The 18,005-nt window shown below is 43.6% G+C and overlaps 1 protein-coding gene across 11 annotated transcripts in view; it reads right to left on the bottom strand.

Moving 5' to 3' along the window:
• IGSF5 (immunoglobulin superfamily member 5) overlaps positions 1–18,005 on the bottom strand; it is a 28,372-nt gene that overhangs the window by 9,418 nt on the left and 949 nt on the right. For 6 of the 11 annotated variants that reach the window (XM_086883983.1, XM_086883984.1, XM_023926658.2 and 3 more), the window contains 6 exons: positions 16,158–16,281; positions 10,512–10,832; positions 9,510–9,818; positions 4,760–4,888; positions 4,244–4,268; positions 781–893 (listed from right to left, as the gene is read on the bottom strand). In XM_086883983.1, the coding sequence (XP_086740109.1) occupies positions 781–893; positions 4,244–4,268; positions 4,760–4,888; positions 9,510–9,818; positions 10,512–10,832; positions 16,158–16,215 (955 nt within the window). In that variant the 5' untranslated portion in view covers positions 16,216–16,281. Of the gene's footprint in view, positions 1–780; positions 894–4,243; positions 4,269–4,759; positions 4,889–9,509; positions 9,819–10,511; positions 10,833–12,125; positions 12,301–12,962; positions 13,069–16,157; positions 16,282–18,005 lie in introns of all 11 variants that reach the window. The other 5 variants (XM_086883986.1, XM_086883989.1, XM_086883988.1 and 2 more) reach the window with 2 other exon arrangements.

Below are 18,005 nucleotides of genomic sequence, written 5' to 3'. Positions count from 1 at the left end.
TCAACCCAGAACACAAACAAATACGAAAAAAGCTAGTCTAGGACTCTGTGGAATCAATTTGTCCAGATTAATTTAATTTTCCTTTTACTTTTTATAACTGCTGCATTTTATAATACTACATACTCTCAAAATCTTTCCCCTGTACTTATTTCTTCACCAGTTATTTGTCAGACAGAAAAGGATGCCTGCCTGGATTACAGACTCTGCACAATAATTTTATGCCATTAAGTGTTTGATTAAATGTTTTGAGAATAATGTGGTTATAAATGCAAGTGGAGGGTAACGATTTGGTGGAGATTTACATTTGCTTTTGAAGAGTCTTTGTGCTTAAAGACAAGAATTTATAATGCCTTAGTCATTTATCAGTAAAATAATTGTTCACTAACAGCCTTTATTCTTTTCTTCTTCTCTTTTTTTTATAGTAGTGGATTTTCTTTTGTTTTCACAGACCAACTGCAAAATATTGCCTAAATTGCTGCTTGTATGAAAACCCAGTCTTCCCACATCTGGCCCCAGAAGACAAATGGAAGAACAAAGACATTTTAAAAAGAAACAAACCCAGGACTAAATCTAAATTAAATTGCAAAAAGCACGGATGTTTCCTCAATATTTTTGGAAGATCATCCCCTAAAAAATCAAAAATGTTCTAGAGAGGTCCATGAAAAGCACAAGCTCACTAAATACTGTGAAACCTCATAATTTTAATTGCTTCACCTGTTGTCCAAAAGGCCCGTGCTGAGAAGCAATTTAACAACCTGTGATTCACCAGCTTGGACTCACCTGGGCTTTGTTCTGTGTTCCACAGTTCCTCTGGAATGTATCCCAGATTTTCACTGCCATTCCTCTGCCTGTTTACCAAATCACCATCTTTTTTCTTCTCAGCTGAAACTTTTCTAGAAAACAAAAAGGTGCCATTAGAAGTTTTTTGTGGTGGGAGAACTCTTGGGTAGCAGACTAGAGAGAAAAAAGTAAATGTCTCACATCCCAGAAAATAAGTGTAAAACATATTCCAAGCAATTAACCAGTACAAATCTTGTTCCATGGAAGTATTGCCCATGGAATTAATTCTGTTTGGAAAGTTTCCATCAGCTGCAATGTCAAAACCCATGAAATTAAGGCAACCTTCAAAAAGTGTGGACCCTGTGCCAGATCATAGGTTTTGTAGAAAATTAATTTTGATTTCTGATTCTGAATTGCAGGGTATTTAGGAGCCCAATAATGGAACACCAGCCAGGTCATTGATGACAGCTCATCATTTTGGTGCCCAGCTGCAAAGCCAAAGCGTGTCCTCTCACATCCCCATAGTCAGTGATTCATCTGTGCACTCTGAAGTTAATCTTTCACCCTGAAATTTACTTTACACATGAGAGAAATTCCCTGTGTCTCTCTGTTAACCAGAGAGAAATTCCCTGGTTAAAGTCACACATCTCTGAATTTGCAGAACAGTGCCCTCACAGCTGCACAGGGAGAGAATGGTGCTTTTTACCCAAAATTCTGATGCTTGGAGATGCTACTATTAATCTGCTGCTATCATGGACCCTTCTCCAGGATAGTCCCAGGCTCACCTCTGCCTAGGTTTGAGGTGTGGCCAACACAAATTGATTATGGAAAACCAGGCATTTTTAGTGGGAAGGGGTGGTAGTGACGTTTGTGGAAATGCTGTATGTGAAAAGCTGTAGTGAGGGTTGGGCTCTGCTGCCAGGGAACAGGGACAGGAGGAGAGCTCAGGCCTCAGGCTGGGCCAGGGGAGGCTCAGGGTGGGCAGCAGCAGGAATTTGCCCATGGAAAGGGAGCTCAGGCCTTGGCAGGGGCTGCCCAGGGAGCTTTGCAGTGCCCATCCCTGGAGGTGTCACCTGGACGTGGCACTCAGGGCTCTGGGCTGGGGACAAGGTGGGCATCGGCCACAGCTGGGACTCCATGGGCTGGGAGGGCTTTTCCAGCACCAGGGATTCCACAATTCTGTAATTCTACTTCTTTTATATTTAGTAGGAATCACTTTGCAGGCCCACAGAGTTTCAGAGGGGTGTTACTAATGCACACACAAATCTGGTGAGTCAGCTGTCAGCTATGGGGCTTTTTTAGGAGATAAACAGGTTGGACACCACTAAGAGCCTTGCCATGGTTGCTAGAAGACAAAAGCAATTGTTTAGGGCTGCCACCCCCACATGTTACGTGACATTTTGCTGTCTCTTTTATCTAAGCCTTAGATCCCAACAAACTCAGTGGAGTTGCCAAATAAAAAGCAGCTACGTAAAAAAAAAAGAAAAACCAAAGGTGTGGGAGGAATAGGAAGATAGCCAGCCAAGTTAAAAATAAAGGTGGGAAATAAACCAGTGTATGTTTGGTCTCACTACTGCTTTGCTACCATAGAAATGCAGCTTCCAAAATCTGGACAAGCATCATTGTTTTTACTGCAGGGAAGTTCCCCCCAAGGGAAAAAATACTGAACAAAAAAATCTGATTGTTAATAATCCTTATGATTTCATGGTCATTGTTTGTCAAACCTTGAAGAACTGTCAACACTGAATCTCCTAGTCCAAACTGAGCCTCAGAGCCCAAACTCATCCCAGTTTTCTTAACTTTAAAGTATAAGCAAAGCTTGTGAACACAGTGAGACAACTCATCTTTAAAGTTAAAGTTAATAGTAACTTTGTAGTACTGAGAGCTAAAAACACACTTCTGCCATGAAGGTAGAATTGTTTCTGCCCAGCCCAGATGCAAAAACACAGAGGGAAAGGGAAGTTCTGCCCTATTCTGGACCTGTTCAGGTTGTCTGAAAGCAGCACTGCATATCCACAACAGCAAGGCAGGGGCTGGGAAGAACATGGACCTGACTGTTCCAGACCCCAGTGCTGGGCAGACCCTTCCCTGTACATTCAACTGGTTTTGCCTTAGTAGGGTTGATCCCTGTGGCAGTTTTTGGGATTCTGAACCAAGTCAGAACCCAAACAATCCCTGCTGATTTAGTCCTGCCCTATTTATATAGCTGCACTTGGAAAAATGATGAATTTAGCCCCACAAAGTAAGAAATCACATGGAAGTTTACACTTATGGTATGGCATAATAAGCATCATTACCTTGGGAGAAAAAAGAGGGTATCTAATTTCCTTATTTTGTTTCCTATCAATAAAGTGGCTCTACAACTGGAAATCTGTCAACAGACCTCCACAAACTTTCCCCACAAGGGGCTGCTAATGAAACTGGGAATTACTGACGTGCCAGGCAACGGGGTGGAACATTCTGCAAACTCATTAAGGGATGGGGAGTTAAAAGCCCCACAGGCGTAGGCAGAGAATGAATTTACAATGCTGCCTAAATATAAATAATATTATGAATAACCCCACTGCCATGGCTGCCACAGCTACACGGGTGCTGATAAAAAGAGCGGTGAGCCACCACATATTGATTTCTAAAGTTTTCCAGCTCAGTGCAATAATGGACCAACAGCTTTGTACTGAAACACATCTGACCATCACTGAATGAGGTGCTGATACCCATCCACGGGGCAGCTTTATTAATCTTTTATAGCATTATAGAATAGCTTGGGTTGGAAGAAACCTTAAATATCATCTTGTTCCAAGCCCCTGCCATGGGCACGGACACTTTTCACTACCCCAGGCTGCTCCGATGAGCACTCCCATGGAGAGTCACAACCTGTACCACTGCCTCGACACCCTCAGAGACAAGAACTTTCTTAATATCTAATCTAAACCTGCCCTCTGCACCCCTTTTTTAGCGGTTTAACCAGCCTTAAAGAGCCGGGCAGCCGCTGGAATTCGCCTGCCCCGCTGCCGGGCTCGCTGCCGGTCTGGCAGTGACATCCTGTGGCGGAGGAGGCAATCGCCCCGCGGGCTGTGCTCGCCAGCCATCCTCCCTGCCCTGCCTTCCCCGGGCCACCCGGGCCACAGCCGCCTCCGAGCCACCGCTCTGTCCTTCAGCTTTAGCACAGCGTCCGCTCGCGGTGTCACCCTGCTCCAGCCAGCCAGCCAGGCGGCGCTTTGGGGTTTTGGTGGGGTTTGCACCGTGCTGGGATCCGAGTCCATAGCCTGCTTTCATCCCTAGGGTCGGTGCCCTTCCCTGGATGCTGTCCCCGTCCCTCTGCTGTCCCCACAAGCTCACGCAGCCCGGCAGCAGCGGCACTTCTGGGATGAGGGATGCCAGGACAAGGACACTTCTCTTGCCACCCTGCAGCAGCCTCAGAGTCCAGCGAACACAAAAAGTTTTCCCACATCATCTGACTTACCTTATTTCATTTTGGTAAGTGGATCCTGAGAATGAAGAAAAAGAAAGAAAAAAGTGTTTTAAATGCAGGAAATTAAATTTTAAAACTTCTGTAAGTTCTCTAAGAGCATGCCCCTGAGTTCCAGCTACCACAGGAGCATCTCTCTGTGCAAAATCGGGCAGCCCTGTAGAGCAGCTTACATGGAAACTGGAATTAGGCACACAGCACTGAAAATATTCCTCAGTAAAGAACCTTTAATTGTCTTTAAAAAAATTGTCTTTAAAAGTGAATGTACTCCCAAAAAACATGGCCCCTAGGAGTCAATGTGAAGGGATGACACTGATTAGAATAAATTTATGAGAGAAACATGATGGTGAAATTAAGGAGGATCTTAACCAGGTCACACTTAAGAGCAGGATCTGCCTGCTCAGTCTTCTGCTTACAGGTCTTTGTGCAGCATCAGAGCTGACACAAGTAGATTCATGTCAAATCAAAAACACTTTTTAATGTATAGAGCAGCTGTGAAGATCCACTCACCTCTCCTCTTTAGGCAGCAGCGCACAGCAACCACAATAACAACGACCAGGAGAACAATACCAAGAAATGAAAGCACAACTGCAAGTACAATAACCCACGTGCTCCTGCTGTCTTCACTGTAATCATTTTCTGTTAAATTAAATGGAGAAACATTGGGCTATCAGAGGCTCAAAACATCCTTTTCATCATATTTAGCTTTTCTGTGAGATGCTATTAAGTGCTTGGTGAATATTTAACAAGGGGTCTGTGTTTTCCAAATGACAGGCTCTGTATTTATGGATGGCACCCAAAAATTTAAAATATTCCTGAATTCAGATCCTTTATTGCAGTTGTAACTTCTCCCACTGCTGCTTCTTTTCTGGCAAGTACAGGATTGCAACCTTCAAACTTAACTTTGTTTTCTAATTATGCTGGGCATCCCAGAGCTCTTTGCAGACATTTGGGGAGAGGTGTTAAGATTCAGTTTAGCTGTCCATACTGCAGCTATTGAGTGTCCTGCTTGGCTGCTCTTGTCAGTGGAGAGAAAATAAGTATTTTGGGTTACAATTAATTTGATCAAATGTGTACGTGTCCCTTTTAACAAGCTGATCTGCTTTGAAAAGAATGTCCATTTCTCCCCACAAACCACAGCAGGAGTCATAGGTGATTAGTACAGTTGGTGATCTCTAGCCTGGAAAAGTGATTTTCTAATCAATTCTGTCTTGGGATTTCTCTCAATGATTTCAACAAGTGTTTGATTTTGGGATGTGCTTGGTGGGACACCTGTTCCCCACTTAAAGAGCACCAAAGAGCAAAACCAGTGAAGAACACACAGCTCCTGACCCATCTTCTCTACAGCATTCTCTCTTCTAACTTACTCCTTCATCTTCGCTGTAATCTACAGGGTTAAATGAGGGGATTTAAGGATAATTCAATGTCTTGCTGAAATCAGTTGCTATGACCAAACAGGGCTCCCACGTGCACAGAATTTTAAAAATACCTTGCATTTAGAATTACAGAATCATGGAATGATTTGTGTTGGAAGGGACCTCAAAGATCACTCAGCTCCACCCCCTGCCATGGGCAGGGACACTTTCCTGTTATAGACACATATTATATTGTTGGCTTTTCACAAATATTGGAATGAATGTTATATGTATAAAGTTAGAAAACTTTGTTGTATTAGTGTGGTTCCTTCTATTTCTGTTGTTGATGAAGCTTAGAAATGGTAGTATAATATACATATGTGTTGAGCTATGGCATGGTATTGGAGCAGAAACTACTTTTGTTTGCATAACCCAGGGACTAGAGGAGATGGCTGGAGACCCCCCATTCTTAGATTATCTTGTCCAGATGAGGACAGGAGTAACCAGAGCTCTGGGGGAGGAATTTATTGCATTTCTATTATCATGGAATGTGAAATTCAGTGGAGCCAAGAAGATTGATTTATTGAGAAGGGGGAAAAAACTAAACAAAGAAACATCCAAAACTTAAGGAGAATGTTTGAATCATATATGAGAATTTATGAATATGTAGTAGGGTTCTGTTTTAATCTAATCCTTTGTTAGTAAGGTGTGCTCTCTTGGCTGAATGCAGAGACACCTGGCTTTATCTGTATACTTTATTTTTACCTCCTAATTGTCCTTCTATTAAAACTTTAAATTCTATTAAAAAAAAAAATGTGAACCTCGTTTTTGACATTCCACCATCCCAGGTCTATCCAAGCCCTGGCCTCAGACGCTTCCAGGGATGGGGAACATTTCTCAGGCAGCTGGATGTACAAGGGAAATGCCAGTTGTGCTTGTCACATCATCCTGCCCCTTGGTTTGACCAAATACTCCAGGAGCACCTCCAGTTTGGCTTCCCTTTGGAAAGCAGCCCCAAAATACTTTTGACAGCTGTTTAGAAACAATCTTCCAATCCAAATTACAGGTGTGAGATACATCCAGGTTTGGCAGAGTTTTGTCCCATGGGCTTATGATTCTTTTCCTCATTTGAGGTTCCAATTAACAGCTCCATGGCCACACTTGGCTGCCAGCCTCTGGGAAAGGTACCACAGGAATGAGGGTGTCTGGGAGCTGCTCAAGGTCAGGGCAATTTCCCTGGTGTGGGAACCAGGTTTACCTGTGGCAGGTAAACCCTTTCTATCTACAGATTTTCCTGAGTTTGTGTTTGGGGTTTGGAGGTTTCAGACTGAAAAGATACAGTACCAGAGCCTCCTACAAAGCTTGAACCTCTGCCAGGAATCTGCATTCTCCAAAGCTCAGATCATTATCATTAAGCAATTTGTTCCAGTCTTCTCTAATCCTAATATGCTCAACCAGCATGTCTGGAATTTCTTCTAATAAGAAAAAAATCAAGCACTCAGTAACCTGAAAATTAGCAGCAAATCCTGTAGGCTGCCATCAATTAATGATAAACTTATTCTTAATATTTTTATCTAGAAGTACTGCAACAGATAACTACATTTTAGTACATTTTGTTCCATAGAGATGCCACAGGGATTTCAAGATGACTAAAATATGCATGACATCTATTTAGCTAGAGGGGAAAACTTAACCCCAGTCAGAAGGGAAGAGCTAAACACAACACCTGCACTGGCCCACTCCTGCAGGCTGGCTGCCACACCAAGGTATTTGTCAGGGTCAGGTTATGTGCCAAGAATTTCTGGAGCTGAAGCCAGAAGGACAGGGTACAACACAAACACTCCCAGTGCTTCAGCATTTTTGTGTCTCTGCAGTTTTGGAGGATGCAGAAAGAAAGCGGAGCTGGGTATGAACGAGCAGCTCCTTTTGAGTCCATTAAGAAATCCAAGCCAAGTTCCATGAAGTGTTTAATGTGGACAGAGCTACTTCCTCATTCCACAGGGCCCATCCTCTGAGGCCATCCTGACCTCTGGCTCCTCCCAAAGTTGTCCAAATATTGACTTTGACAAAGTGTCTGCAGAAAATGGGATTTTCCCAGGCAGGTGCTGGTGGCCAGTGAGCAATGAGAGACTGGAAAAACCTGCATGTGGCTTCTGGGGCACTTTGGAGCTTTCTGGCTGAGTTCAAAAGCACAGGACATCCAGGCTCATGGGAGACTCTCCGTCCTCAACTTCTGCAGGTCAAAAGCCACAGGAATTCAAGATCAAAGCCAAAGACAGCTTGGACCCAGCTAAGGAACTCCAGCATGGATCCCATTCCAAGTAACAGCTCCGTGAATGCATCCCCTGGGATAACTCTGTAGGAGTTCCCAAATTTCAGTCAAACACCACTGTAAGAAGAGTGAATGACATAAAAATGCATTACTTTGTATGGAAACACTGACCCAGAGGAGCAGGAAGGTGGGACATTCCCTCACCAGGGGCTGGTGGCTGGAGAAGGCTCAGATTTTCAATTATTCTTGTATTGCTTGAGAGGAACAAGGGGGAATTTGATTCCCCAAGCTTTAAAGTGAAGGGGAAAACTGATATTTTGGTAGTTTTGGAAAGGATTTCTTACATGTTTGAAGCTGGTTGTGTTCTTCCCCAACAGCCAGCTAAGGATAAGCCCATACATGAAAACTGGGACAAGCTCTTAGATTTTGAGTGTGATGTATACATTATATACCTTCCTGTGTCATAAATGCCATGCTTTTATTTCATTCTGATCATTTAAGGACTTCAGATTCTCCTATTCTGTCAAATTTTGAGTGCCTGCTGCTGCTGCACAATGGGATTTCCAAAGAGAAATGAATGATGGCCCTATACAATTGCTAATTATACACTAATAGTGTTTCATGACATCTGTTTTTCTCCTCTTCTGATTTGCAGTTAGTAGCTATGGAAACATCACAAATGAGTGGGCAGGGGAATTTATTAATTTCCTCAGGATAGACCTATTTTGCTTAGTCAGTAATTAAGATCAATGTGACTACAAAAGGCCATATTAGGGATGGGAAAATGACCTTTTCCAACTACATTACCAAGGAAGCACTTCTGAAAAAGGCCTGCTAATAATGATTCATACTGAAAACAAAGGGCACAGCTACTCAATCTTCTCAGTTGTTTATGTGTCAAAATGTCTGTACCAAACCCTCATCGATATCCTGCAAGGATGTTTTGTATGTGCCTTCTTCACCCATTGCAGAAAGAGCATCAGTTCATCAAGAGAAGCTGTCAGCAGGATTACAACCTTAGCAAAAATATTTAGAGTTATCAAAGGCCTTGCTAACTACTCTGGAGAGACTTGCACAACATCCAGGCTTGGATTAAAGCAACTTTGAATTGCCTTAAGTAAAAGCCAGTAAAAAGCAACCTAATGCACTGCCCAAAAAATTCCATATATGTTAGTACAGAATATATTTTGGGTTATGTGCAGAAACTGGGAGGGGCATTGGATATTATGGAGAACAATTTCACATGAGGGTTTGGCTTTGTAAGAAATTAAGTTAATATGGCAGGCATGCTCTGGTCAAGGATATTTAAGATCCAAATTCCTTGGGTGTTTTCTTGGTCAAGGAGCAAAGGCTGGTTTAGCTAGCAGCAAATTCACAGGAGTCAGAGGCAGATATTTGTCAGAGGCTTTGTCTTGCTCAGTCCTACCTTGGGCTTCATGGTTCATTAGACTGGTGAAAGCACATTTAACCCTACCTGTACATCATGCTGTGACTCCTGGCTTTGATTTCCACACCCCAGAGGATTTCATTTGCAAATAAAAAGACTTTTTAAAGCAAAATGAACCAGAACAAAACACAGAGCTCTGAGTACAGGCGGTACAGTACAGGAAAAGCACAGCAAACATTCACTTACCCGTGGCAGAGTTGTCAAAAATAAGAGTTACAGTTGCATTCTGAGGGCTGGGGAGTGCTTCTATGTCAGCTAAACAAGTCAAAAGCTCCGTGTCCGTCGGAGTCAGAGTTAGGGTGCTCAGGGCATTGTGGAGGCCGTGAGATCCTGGGCTTTGCTGGGTGACATAGCTCGACTTATCAATCAAAGAGTCATTTGTCATCCAGGTAATGTCTGGAGCCGGGGCCCATCCTAAGGCTTCGCAAACAATCTCAACTGTTTGGTTCTCTCTCACTGTTAAGGTGCTATTTTTGATGAGTAAAGATCCATTAACTGTGGGAGTGAAAAGATGTTTTTGTTCCTTCAGAATGTTTCGCTGCATTGCTTTCCTGCTGGTAGTTTAAAACCTTATCTCGCTACCCAGAAATAGCTATGCCTTGAAATATGAAGTGGAAAACAATTATTAATACAGATATACCATATGCATGATGGAAACATATGGTATTTCAACTACACGGGCCCATTACCCAGAATGTCTAAAGCACAAGTCTCAACTTTCAGTACCTTTCCAATAAAAAGCAGAAAATTTCACTTTTTAGCCATCTTGACACATATCCAGCTGGAGGACAACATAACAAAACAACAATGTTTTTCTGTAAGTTTTAAATATGCTCAGGTCATAGAAGAAAAGGTTTGCAGAGAGGTGATGAGATGTCATCAGTGCACTGAGCCCCTCCTTGACAAATGGATAGTGCCTGGTGGCGAGATCCTGCTTTCCTGGCTGCAGGCTGATAAAGAATAAGAGATGGAACACGAAAAACAGGGGCAGTTTTAACCTTTGTTTCTGGCACTCTGCATATGACTCTGAAACCCACTGGGACAGTAAAATTAGGATGAGGAGGGCAGGAAGCAAAGGATGGTAAATGAGAGCACACACTCCTTCCCAGGGATAACTTGAGCAATTCCTCAGAGGATTCCCTGAAGCGCAGCACAATAAAACAGCTTTTTGCTGGTGACTATACACACCTTGCACAGAGAGAAAGGCAAAGTTGTTCTCGCTGGGTTTCTGGATGCTGCACTCAATCCTGCCAGAGTCACTCAGCTGGGTGTTGAGGATGATCAGCTCCGAGGTAAACTCATCCCCAGTGGTGTAGTTGTGGGAGGTGAAGCGCTCTGTGGTTTCAACAGAGCCCTGGGAGCTGATGACAGTGAGGACAGGACTGCCCTGGGAGAGCCAGATGAGCACTTTCCATCCTGCAGACACCGTGCAGTTGAAGCGGGCCTCTGAGCCAGCCAGGACTGTGGCATTCTCAGGGCCTTTTGTGATGGAGTAACAAAAGCCCAGACCTGCGAGGGAACCAAAATCAGTCCATAAATACATATAAAACACCAAAAGAGGTGGTTGGATAGTGTAAAACATCTTTACCAGTTCATAGAGGGAGGTGTGCAATCTAATCTTTCATATCCTGCATAGATTAAGTGGTTTACTTTTAAAATGCCTTTTAAAATTATTTCATCTTTCCTTCTCACACCCCAAAATCACCTGTTTCTCTTTACTAGATCACTGAACAAAAATCACAGAAAAAAAATCCACTTTTAAATATGAAAACACATGAGTTGCCTAGACTTCAAATCATTAAAGGCGTTTGTAACCAGTCCCTTTTCCACATCTGGGATTACCACCGATTTTTGCAGCCCTATCATTTATCCTTCAGCGCTCCTTCCCCTATTCCTCAATCATTCATCACATACATTGTGATGTATTTCTTCTAAAGCCTTCCTCAGGCTTTCTGTTAAGCAGAGCTGCTGTAACTCATCAGTTTTTAACTCCTTGAAAGGTAGTGTGAGTTTTGGCAAATATTTTTCGGAGCTGAAAGCTCCTACCAAAGTCATTTTGTTTTCCTTTCCTCCTCATAGACCCAGGGCCTCCCATTCCCAACTCCAGCAATTGCACAGGGCCTCACCCAGGAATATTTTGAGTCTGAGCATGGACATTTCACTCCCTGCAGACCCAACAATCCTGCCAGGGGGATCTGCCTCACCAGGGGGACACTCCTGCTGAGGGAGCACCAGGACTGCCAGTGGAGCCCCAATGGTTCCAGCTCTGCATGAAGACAGCAATTAGACACTGCAGTCCATGGCAGACTAATTAAAACCCCGTGCCCGCAAATTTGGCCTGAGAATAAGTGTTCAATTATGTTCCAGGAGAAAAAAAGATGAATGATGAAATGGTCATCACTGCCTTGCTAATAGTATTCAGGACAATGGAGTAATTTTTAAGGGTTTTGTTCACATCAGGTTTTTTAGGTAGTTTATTCATTAATGGATTAGCTATAAATTATTGAAAAAAAACCTCACATTTTTCTTCCAGTCAGCAGCTGATGTGAGAAGGACATGCTGTATTTTTCACACAACAGGAGTGTTTTGTGGTTGTATAAACGCAACCAGAGCCCAACCTCAGTGATGACATTTCAACCAGTGCCTCAATGACCTGCACCCAGGATGCAGAGTCTGGAATCTCACTGCTCCATTGTCCTGACCCCTCTCCAGCTCCCAGCCCACACTGAACCACTGTATATCCAACCAGGTTGGTGCCAGGAATTGTTCTTTAATATAAATAGCTCCTCTCTTTCCTCCCACCTGCTGCAAGCATTTACAGACTTCTTTGTTTTGCAGGATTGTGCAGACCTCGCTCTCCCTGGTTCTGTGTATGGCTGACTCTCAGTCCTCTCATGTTTACAAAAACCTTCACAAAAATTTTCCACCTCCCTGGGTTATGTTACGTCTGCCACGCACCTCAGTCTGCAAGGTATGTCTGTGGGTGAGCAACAAAACGTTAAATGAAAAGCAAACTTTACCTACTCTGATAATTAAAAAAAGCCAGATAAGATAAAGTAAATCATATTTCTGTTCAAATTAAAATTTACCTGCTCTGCCCCTCTTAATGCAAACTGTTCTCTGTGCACTTGGAATTTATTTCCATGCCTGTGCAAACACTACTTTTTCAAGGAGATGTGGTATGCCAGGACTCTGAATAAATGATTGCAACTTTCAGGACAATGCTTGCTGTTAATTAATCTTTGAAATGTATCCCTGAACAGGAATAATCAGTGATCATTATCTAAAAATAATTGGCTATGTTGTTTTTGCTTTCTTCAGACATTCAGGGCAGTATAGGCAGGTAGATATGAGTTAGTCATTTATCTATGACAATTATTTTTTATCAGTCCATAGGTAAGGTAGGATCTACATCTTCTTTTACCAACCAAGTGTGCTGGAGCAATAAATGGTCTTTCCCTGATTGCTGCCCATAGGGAACAGATCCCTGAGCCCTGCATGGGGATCCTTTGGGAGGCAGAAGGACTGAGGAGTGGGACATAACCTCTCCTCCATTTAGATCCCAGCGCCAGCACAACCAATAGAAGAGTTTCATCAGCTTTTTCTTCCTGTTACCTGAAAGGTTTTGGTGATTTTTACCTTTGCCTCTTTATCTTCTTGCTTTTATTGTTTGTTCTGCACGTGGAGTCCTGAACCAACAGCATGTTCCATTGTCCAGCCCGTGCACAAACACTGATAAAGTCACCTGTGTGAGGTCACAGAGGACATTCATGGCACAAATGAGATCTAAACCCAGCTACCAATGCCTTAAGCCAGTGCTGGAAGTCCTTTTACTGGACCTTGCCTAATGCACCGGGGAGAAAAATGTTAGTGCTGCTTTCATTTGCATCCTGCTTCCAAAATACCTTGCAGATGGTTGCTTTTAAACAAATTAAGGCCTCAGGCTAGATTTTCATTGCATTTTACAGGAATTACATGTTCAGCTCTTAGCAGCTGTTTTAACATCTGCTTCCCCACACACCAGCAGGGAGACATCCCACCCAGGCAAACACCATCCCTGCAGCAGGGAAGTGTTGGGCTGGCTCCATGGTCACCCCTTGGCTTTTGAAACACAGACCAGAGTGAGAACACCTTCTCTGAGACACATCACTAAATGTTTACAGAGCAGTCACCAGGGGTGAAAATTTGCTTAAGTGCTTCTGGTGTCCCAGCTGCTCGCAGAGCACAAACCAACTCCTTTATGAGCTGGTGTTCTCCCTCCTCTGCCACACAGATCCACTGCCACACCACTGCAAGTTGTGAAGAAATGAAGATGCAGCTTGTGCAGGATGATGCCTGCACTGAGGGAACCTCATTTTTCAAAGAACCGGCCTCACCCTTCATCAACAATGTTTTTTCTTCCACGCTTGAATAAACTCCAAAGGACCACTCTTCCACACCACAATTTTCAACAACAAGGCCTTTGAGATGTGGCTACCTTCTCTTCCTTGCCTCCTGTCCTCTGCTGGCTCTGTCTTTGCTCTTTTGTAAGTGACCTATTTGGATGCAGTGCAGGGAAGGACAGGATGGGCTTATCCTTTTGCCATAATGATTCGTCCTTTTTTTTTCAGCCTCATTATCGTATTTCAAAATAATCTCCCCCTCTATGCCCATGTTGCCCTTCCACAAACACTGCTTTTCATCCTTCAGTTTTTGCATCTAATATCTGTCTTCCTCCCTTCCCTCTCTGCTCATTCTTCTTGAATTTCTACATCTTTTTCCTTCCAGTCTCTTTGAAATTCCTTTTACTCTTCGCTCTTTCTTCAGTCTCCTGCTCACCCCACCTTGCCTTCTACCTCCCCCTCCTCACCACTGCCCCAGTCACAGCTCTGCTATGAACTGCTAAATACATAACAATAAATAGATAGATAAATAAATAAACAGCTCAAGTTTGTTTCAAAACCCAACAGCCTTGCAGCTGAGCTTTTGAAAACCGAAGTAGGTTAGAGCTTGTCAAAGCCTGAAGCGAGGGACTGGCTTGTTCACTTATGTTAACAAGAATTTTTAAATGCTTACAGGATGTTTCTGTCAAGTAATACCAGACTCCTGATGCTCAGCAACACTTATTTCCTCCCACCTGCACACAAACCTCTCCACAGCCCCCAGGCGTGTCTTCCTCTCTCCTCTCACTCACTGTTTGACAGCAGTACCCAAAAAGAAGAGATGCAGGGGCTCCCTGAGCCAAAAAAATTGCTTCTGCACTGATGGATCTACCCTTTATGATATTTGTTTCTAGGTTTTTTCAGCTTATTCATAATTTGATATCCCCCACACCCAGTGACCATGAGCTTTACTATTCAATTACATGCTCTGGGAAAAGAACAGGCTTTGGTTAGCCTTAAATCTTCTGATACTTTTAGTCGTTGCCACAAATTCTTTTTGTTATGAGAAACTGCAAATAATCATTTCACCATTCACTTCCATATAATTAATGATTTTAACACGTTTTTACTATTTATTCTTTTTCACAAGCAGGAGAATATCCCAGTCTAATGAAGCCCTCTCATCTTTCCCTCCAAGCCAAGCTGAAATTTGGATACCCCATCCCTGGAAGTGTTCAGGGCTGGATGGAACATTGAGGAACCTGGCCCAGTGAAAGGTGTCCCTGCCCACAGCAGGGAAGTTGGAACTGGAAGATTTTTAAGGTCCTTTCCAACCCAAACCCTCCTATGATTCTTTGATTACCTACCTTTGAACAGCTCTGTCACACTTTGTAGCTTTCTCAAACCAAACCTGTTCTATTTGTAATGGAAGGGTTAACAAAACAGACAATATCCAAAATGAAACTTTTCTGTGGATTTACATCATGCCAGCTTTCATTTTATCCACCTTGCTGAAGACATTAAATGGTGAAATCTTCTCTCTCTCTCTGTCAGCAATTTACTCTCTTTCCAAGACATCTATTCTTTTCCCCACTAGACACTGCATTTAAGGGATGTTTTGCACTGAATGCTTTCTCTGCCTTTATTACTTACTCATCTGGCAGCATGACATTTTCTGGCAAATCTTCCTAGTCTCTTTCTGGATTTGGCTGCCCTAAGTAATTCTGCACTGCTTGCAAAGTCTGCCACCTCACGGTTCCCTCCTCTTCACCAGGTTGTTTAAGAGCTTCTTGAATACCACACATCCCTGTGCAGCTCCACTGCTCAGGAAACTCAGTGTTCATTCCTGCATTGTGCTTCCTTTCACTATTAATCCATGACAATACCTTTCCCCTCCATCCCACTGCAGCTTGTTCCTGTCAGTGCCCATTAAAACTCCAGCTATTCTATAATTTTAAAAAATAATCAGCCTTGTCTCCATTACCCAGCTAGTCACTTAATATTCACTTTTCCTCTAAAGCTTTGCCACCAAGATGCTTTTAATCTGAATTGACTTTGAGACTCAGGCATGTGAATTGGTGGTAAACCAGCTACAAGACAATTTGCATTTACTTCTGGAAGTAAAAACCAGCTGCTGATATTGAGTTTTCTCCAGATGCACCCTCAAAAGCAGTCCCAAACAGGAGGAAGAGAGAAACAAGGAAAGGGAGAAACTGGAAAGGAAAGAGGATGGCCTCCTCACCTCCTCCCCACCCCACACACTGCTCAGTCCTTCACACTACAGCACTCTTTTAATCACCAGATCATTCAGGCTTCAAATGCAAACATCTCCCTTCCAAACAGTTCAAATAATCCCACTCTGTGACTGGCTGCTCAGTCTGAACTCATCAGCAAAGGCCATTTCCAGCACATTAAGTTGAGCTCCCTTTTTTGTCCATGGTGGTTCATCTCACGGGTTATGAACGTGTCCTACCTGGCAGCACGGCAGTCAGGATGAGGGGGAGTAAAATGGATTTCTGGAAGCTCTCCATTGGAGCATTCTCTCCTGGTCCCTCAGGCAGGAAGCCACCACTGGTCACTGCATGCTTGAGAAGAAGCTGAAGGACGGAATTTATCATGAATTCATATATAAATCATTATTTATTTATTGTCAGTGGGAATGAGCCGCTGCTTTGGGTCCTGTGACAAGGGTGACTTTGTGTGACCTGTATCACTAACAAGGGGAAAAGATTAAGTGAGGGAGGGTTTGGAAGCAGAGCAGAATCTTTCCTCAAATAACTGTTTCAAAAGACACAGAGGAACACTTTTCAGCAGAGAAACCTCCTCCTGCAGATCTCACACTCCTCAGTCCCTCCTGGCTGTCACAACACTCCTGCTTCAGCACTGACAGGGCCAGGGCAGCTCCAGCTACATCATTGAAGTTACACCTGAGCAACTGGGGAAAAAATAATTCTCTGAGCTGCGGCACTTGTGAGGATGAGAAACATCAAATCTCCTCTCAGCTCCGCAGACTGAGCCCTCAGAAAGGCTAATAGTGCAAAAAGGTCCCCAGAGTTATTCCTCAGAACATGAGAATGTCTCCCATACCCCACAACGAACCAGCAGCAGCTCTCCACTGCGATCAGAAATAATACACAGAGCCTGGGTGTGAGACACCTTGCTTCTGTATTTTCTGCTTTTTCAGTGTTTGTGATTCACTTGTGAGATATTATCCTCCTCCCCCTCAAAATATGTGGGAGAGGCTTTGACTATGCTTGGTTTACAAATTCCTCATCTGGGCCACTGAAGCTTGCCTTTGTGAAAGGGACCCGGGCCAGAGAATGTATTTTTGTGGCCAGACCAAATTTCTTGTCAGGAGAGTGTTTCTGACTCCAGGGGTGTTCTTTGTGGCAGCACTTTGCAGTGCATAAAAATGGAGTGTCACCACAGAGACACCCTGGGTTTCTTGGGTGCTTCAGCTGCAGAACAGGAGGTATCAGAGCTTCGTTCCCTGACTGGAATCTGGCAGGCTTAGCTGGTGTTTTCATCCACATTTTCCCATTTTTCAAGCTTTCAGTTTACCTTGGGAACCCGCAGGACAGCCCTGTCAACTTATCAACATTTTAAACCAAACCTGTGGGCTGATTTCTTCACCTGCTAATGAAACTAGTGAACCTGCTAGCCCAAACCACAAAAGCTGGTTTGGGTTTTCCTAGTGTATTTTGAAAGGTTTTGGGTTTTTTACCTCCACATTTTATGTGCAGAGGAGTCCCCAGCAGGCAGGTGGGGAGGGAGGGTCACTGTGCACAGCCTGGAGGGATTTCTCCTTGCTCTGTCACAGCTCTCACACACAAGCCAGCCAGGGCTACAGGAGCTGGTATCATCTGCCACACCAAGCGAAACAGCCCGAGTAAAGCACCAGGAAACAAATCCAAAACACAGGGCTGGGTCCGTTTCCAGGAAGCTGTGACACAAGCAGGATTTCCAGCCAGAACAGCAGCCAAATCACCCCCACTGACAAATCCAACTGAACCAAAGCAGTCCGAGCTGGGCAAAGTTTTACACAGTGAAGAATGAACTGGTGAGAATTTTATGCCAAATCCAGGAAAAAAAATCAGTAAACAGCTCGGGGTGAAGTAGAGCAAGACAGGGAGGGATCTATACTATTTTGTTTTACTTTGTTTGAAAATGGACTTTTAAAGGGCTGGGAAAGATTAGCCGATCCCCAGATGAAACAGGATATTTTGGCTGACGATGAATTAAATGCCTGGGTTTGTTTTGGGCTGCTTTTCCCCTCCTCTGCCGGTGCATGGGGTGTCGGTGCTGCTCTGAGCCTGCTCCC

Source organism: Cyanistes caeruleus, chromosome 3 (assembly GCF_971803275.1).
Source record: "Cyanistes caeruleus chromosome 3, bCyaCae1.hap1.1, whole genome shotgun sequence".
Classification (NCBI taxonomy): domain Eukaryota; kingdom Metazoa; phylum Chordata; class Aves; order Passeriformes; family Paridae; genus Cyanistes; species Cyanistes caeruleus.
The sequence above is the reverse complement of the archived record's forward strand: the minus strand, read 5'-3'. Positions and strand labels throughout refer to the sequence as shown.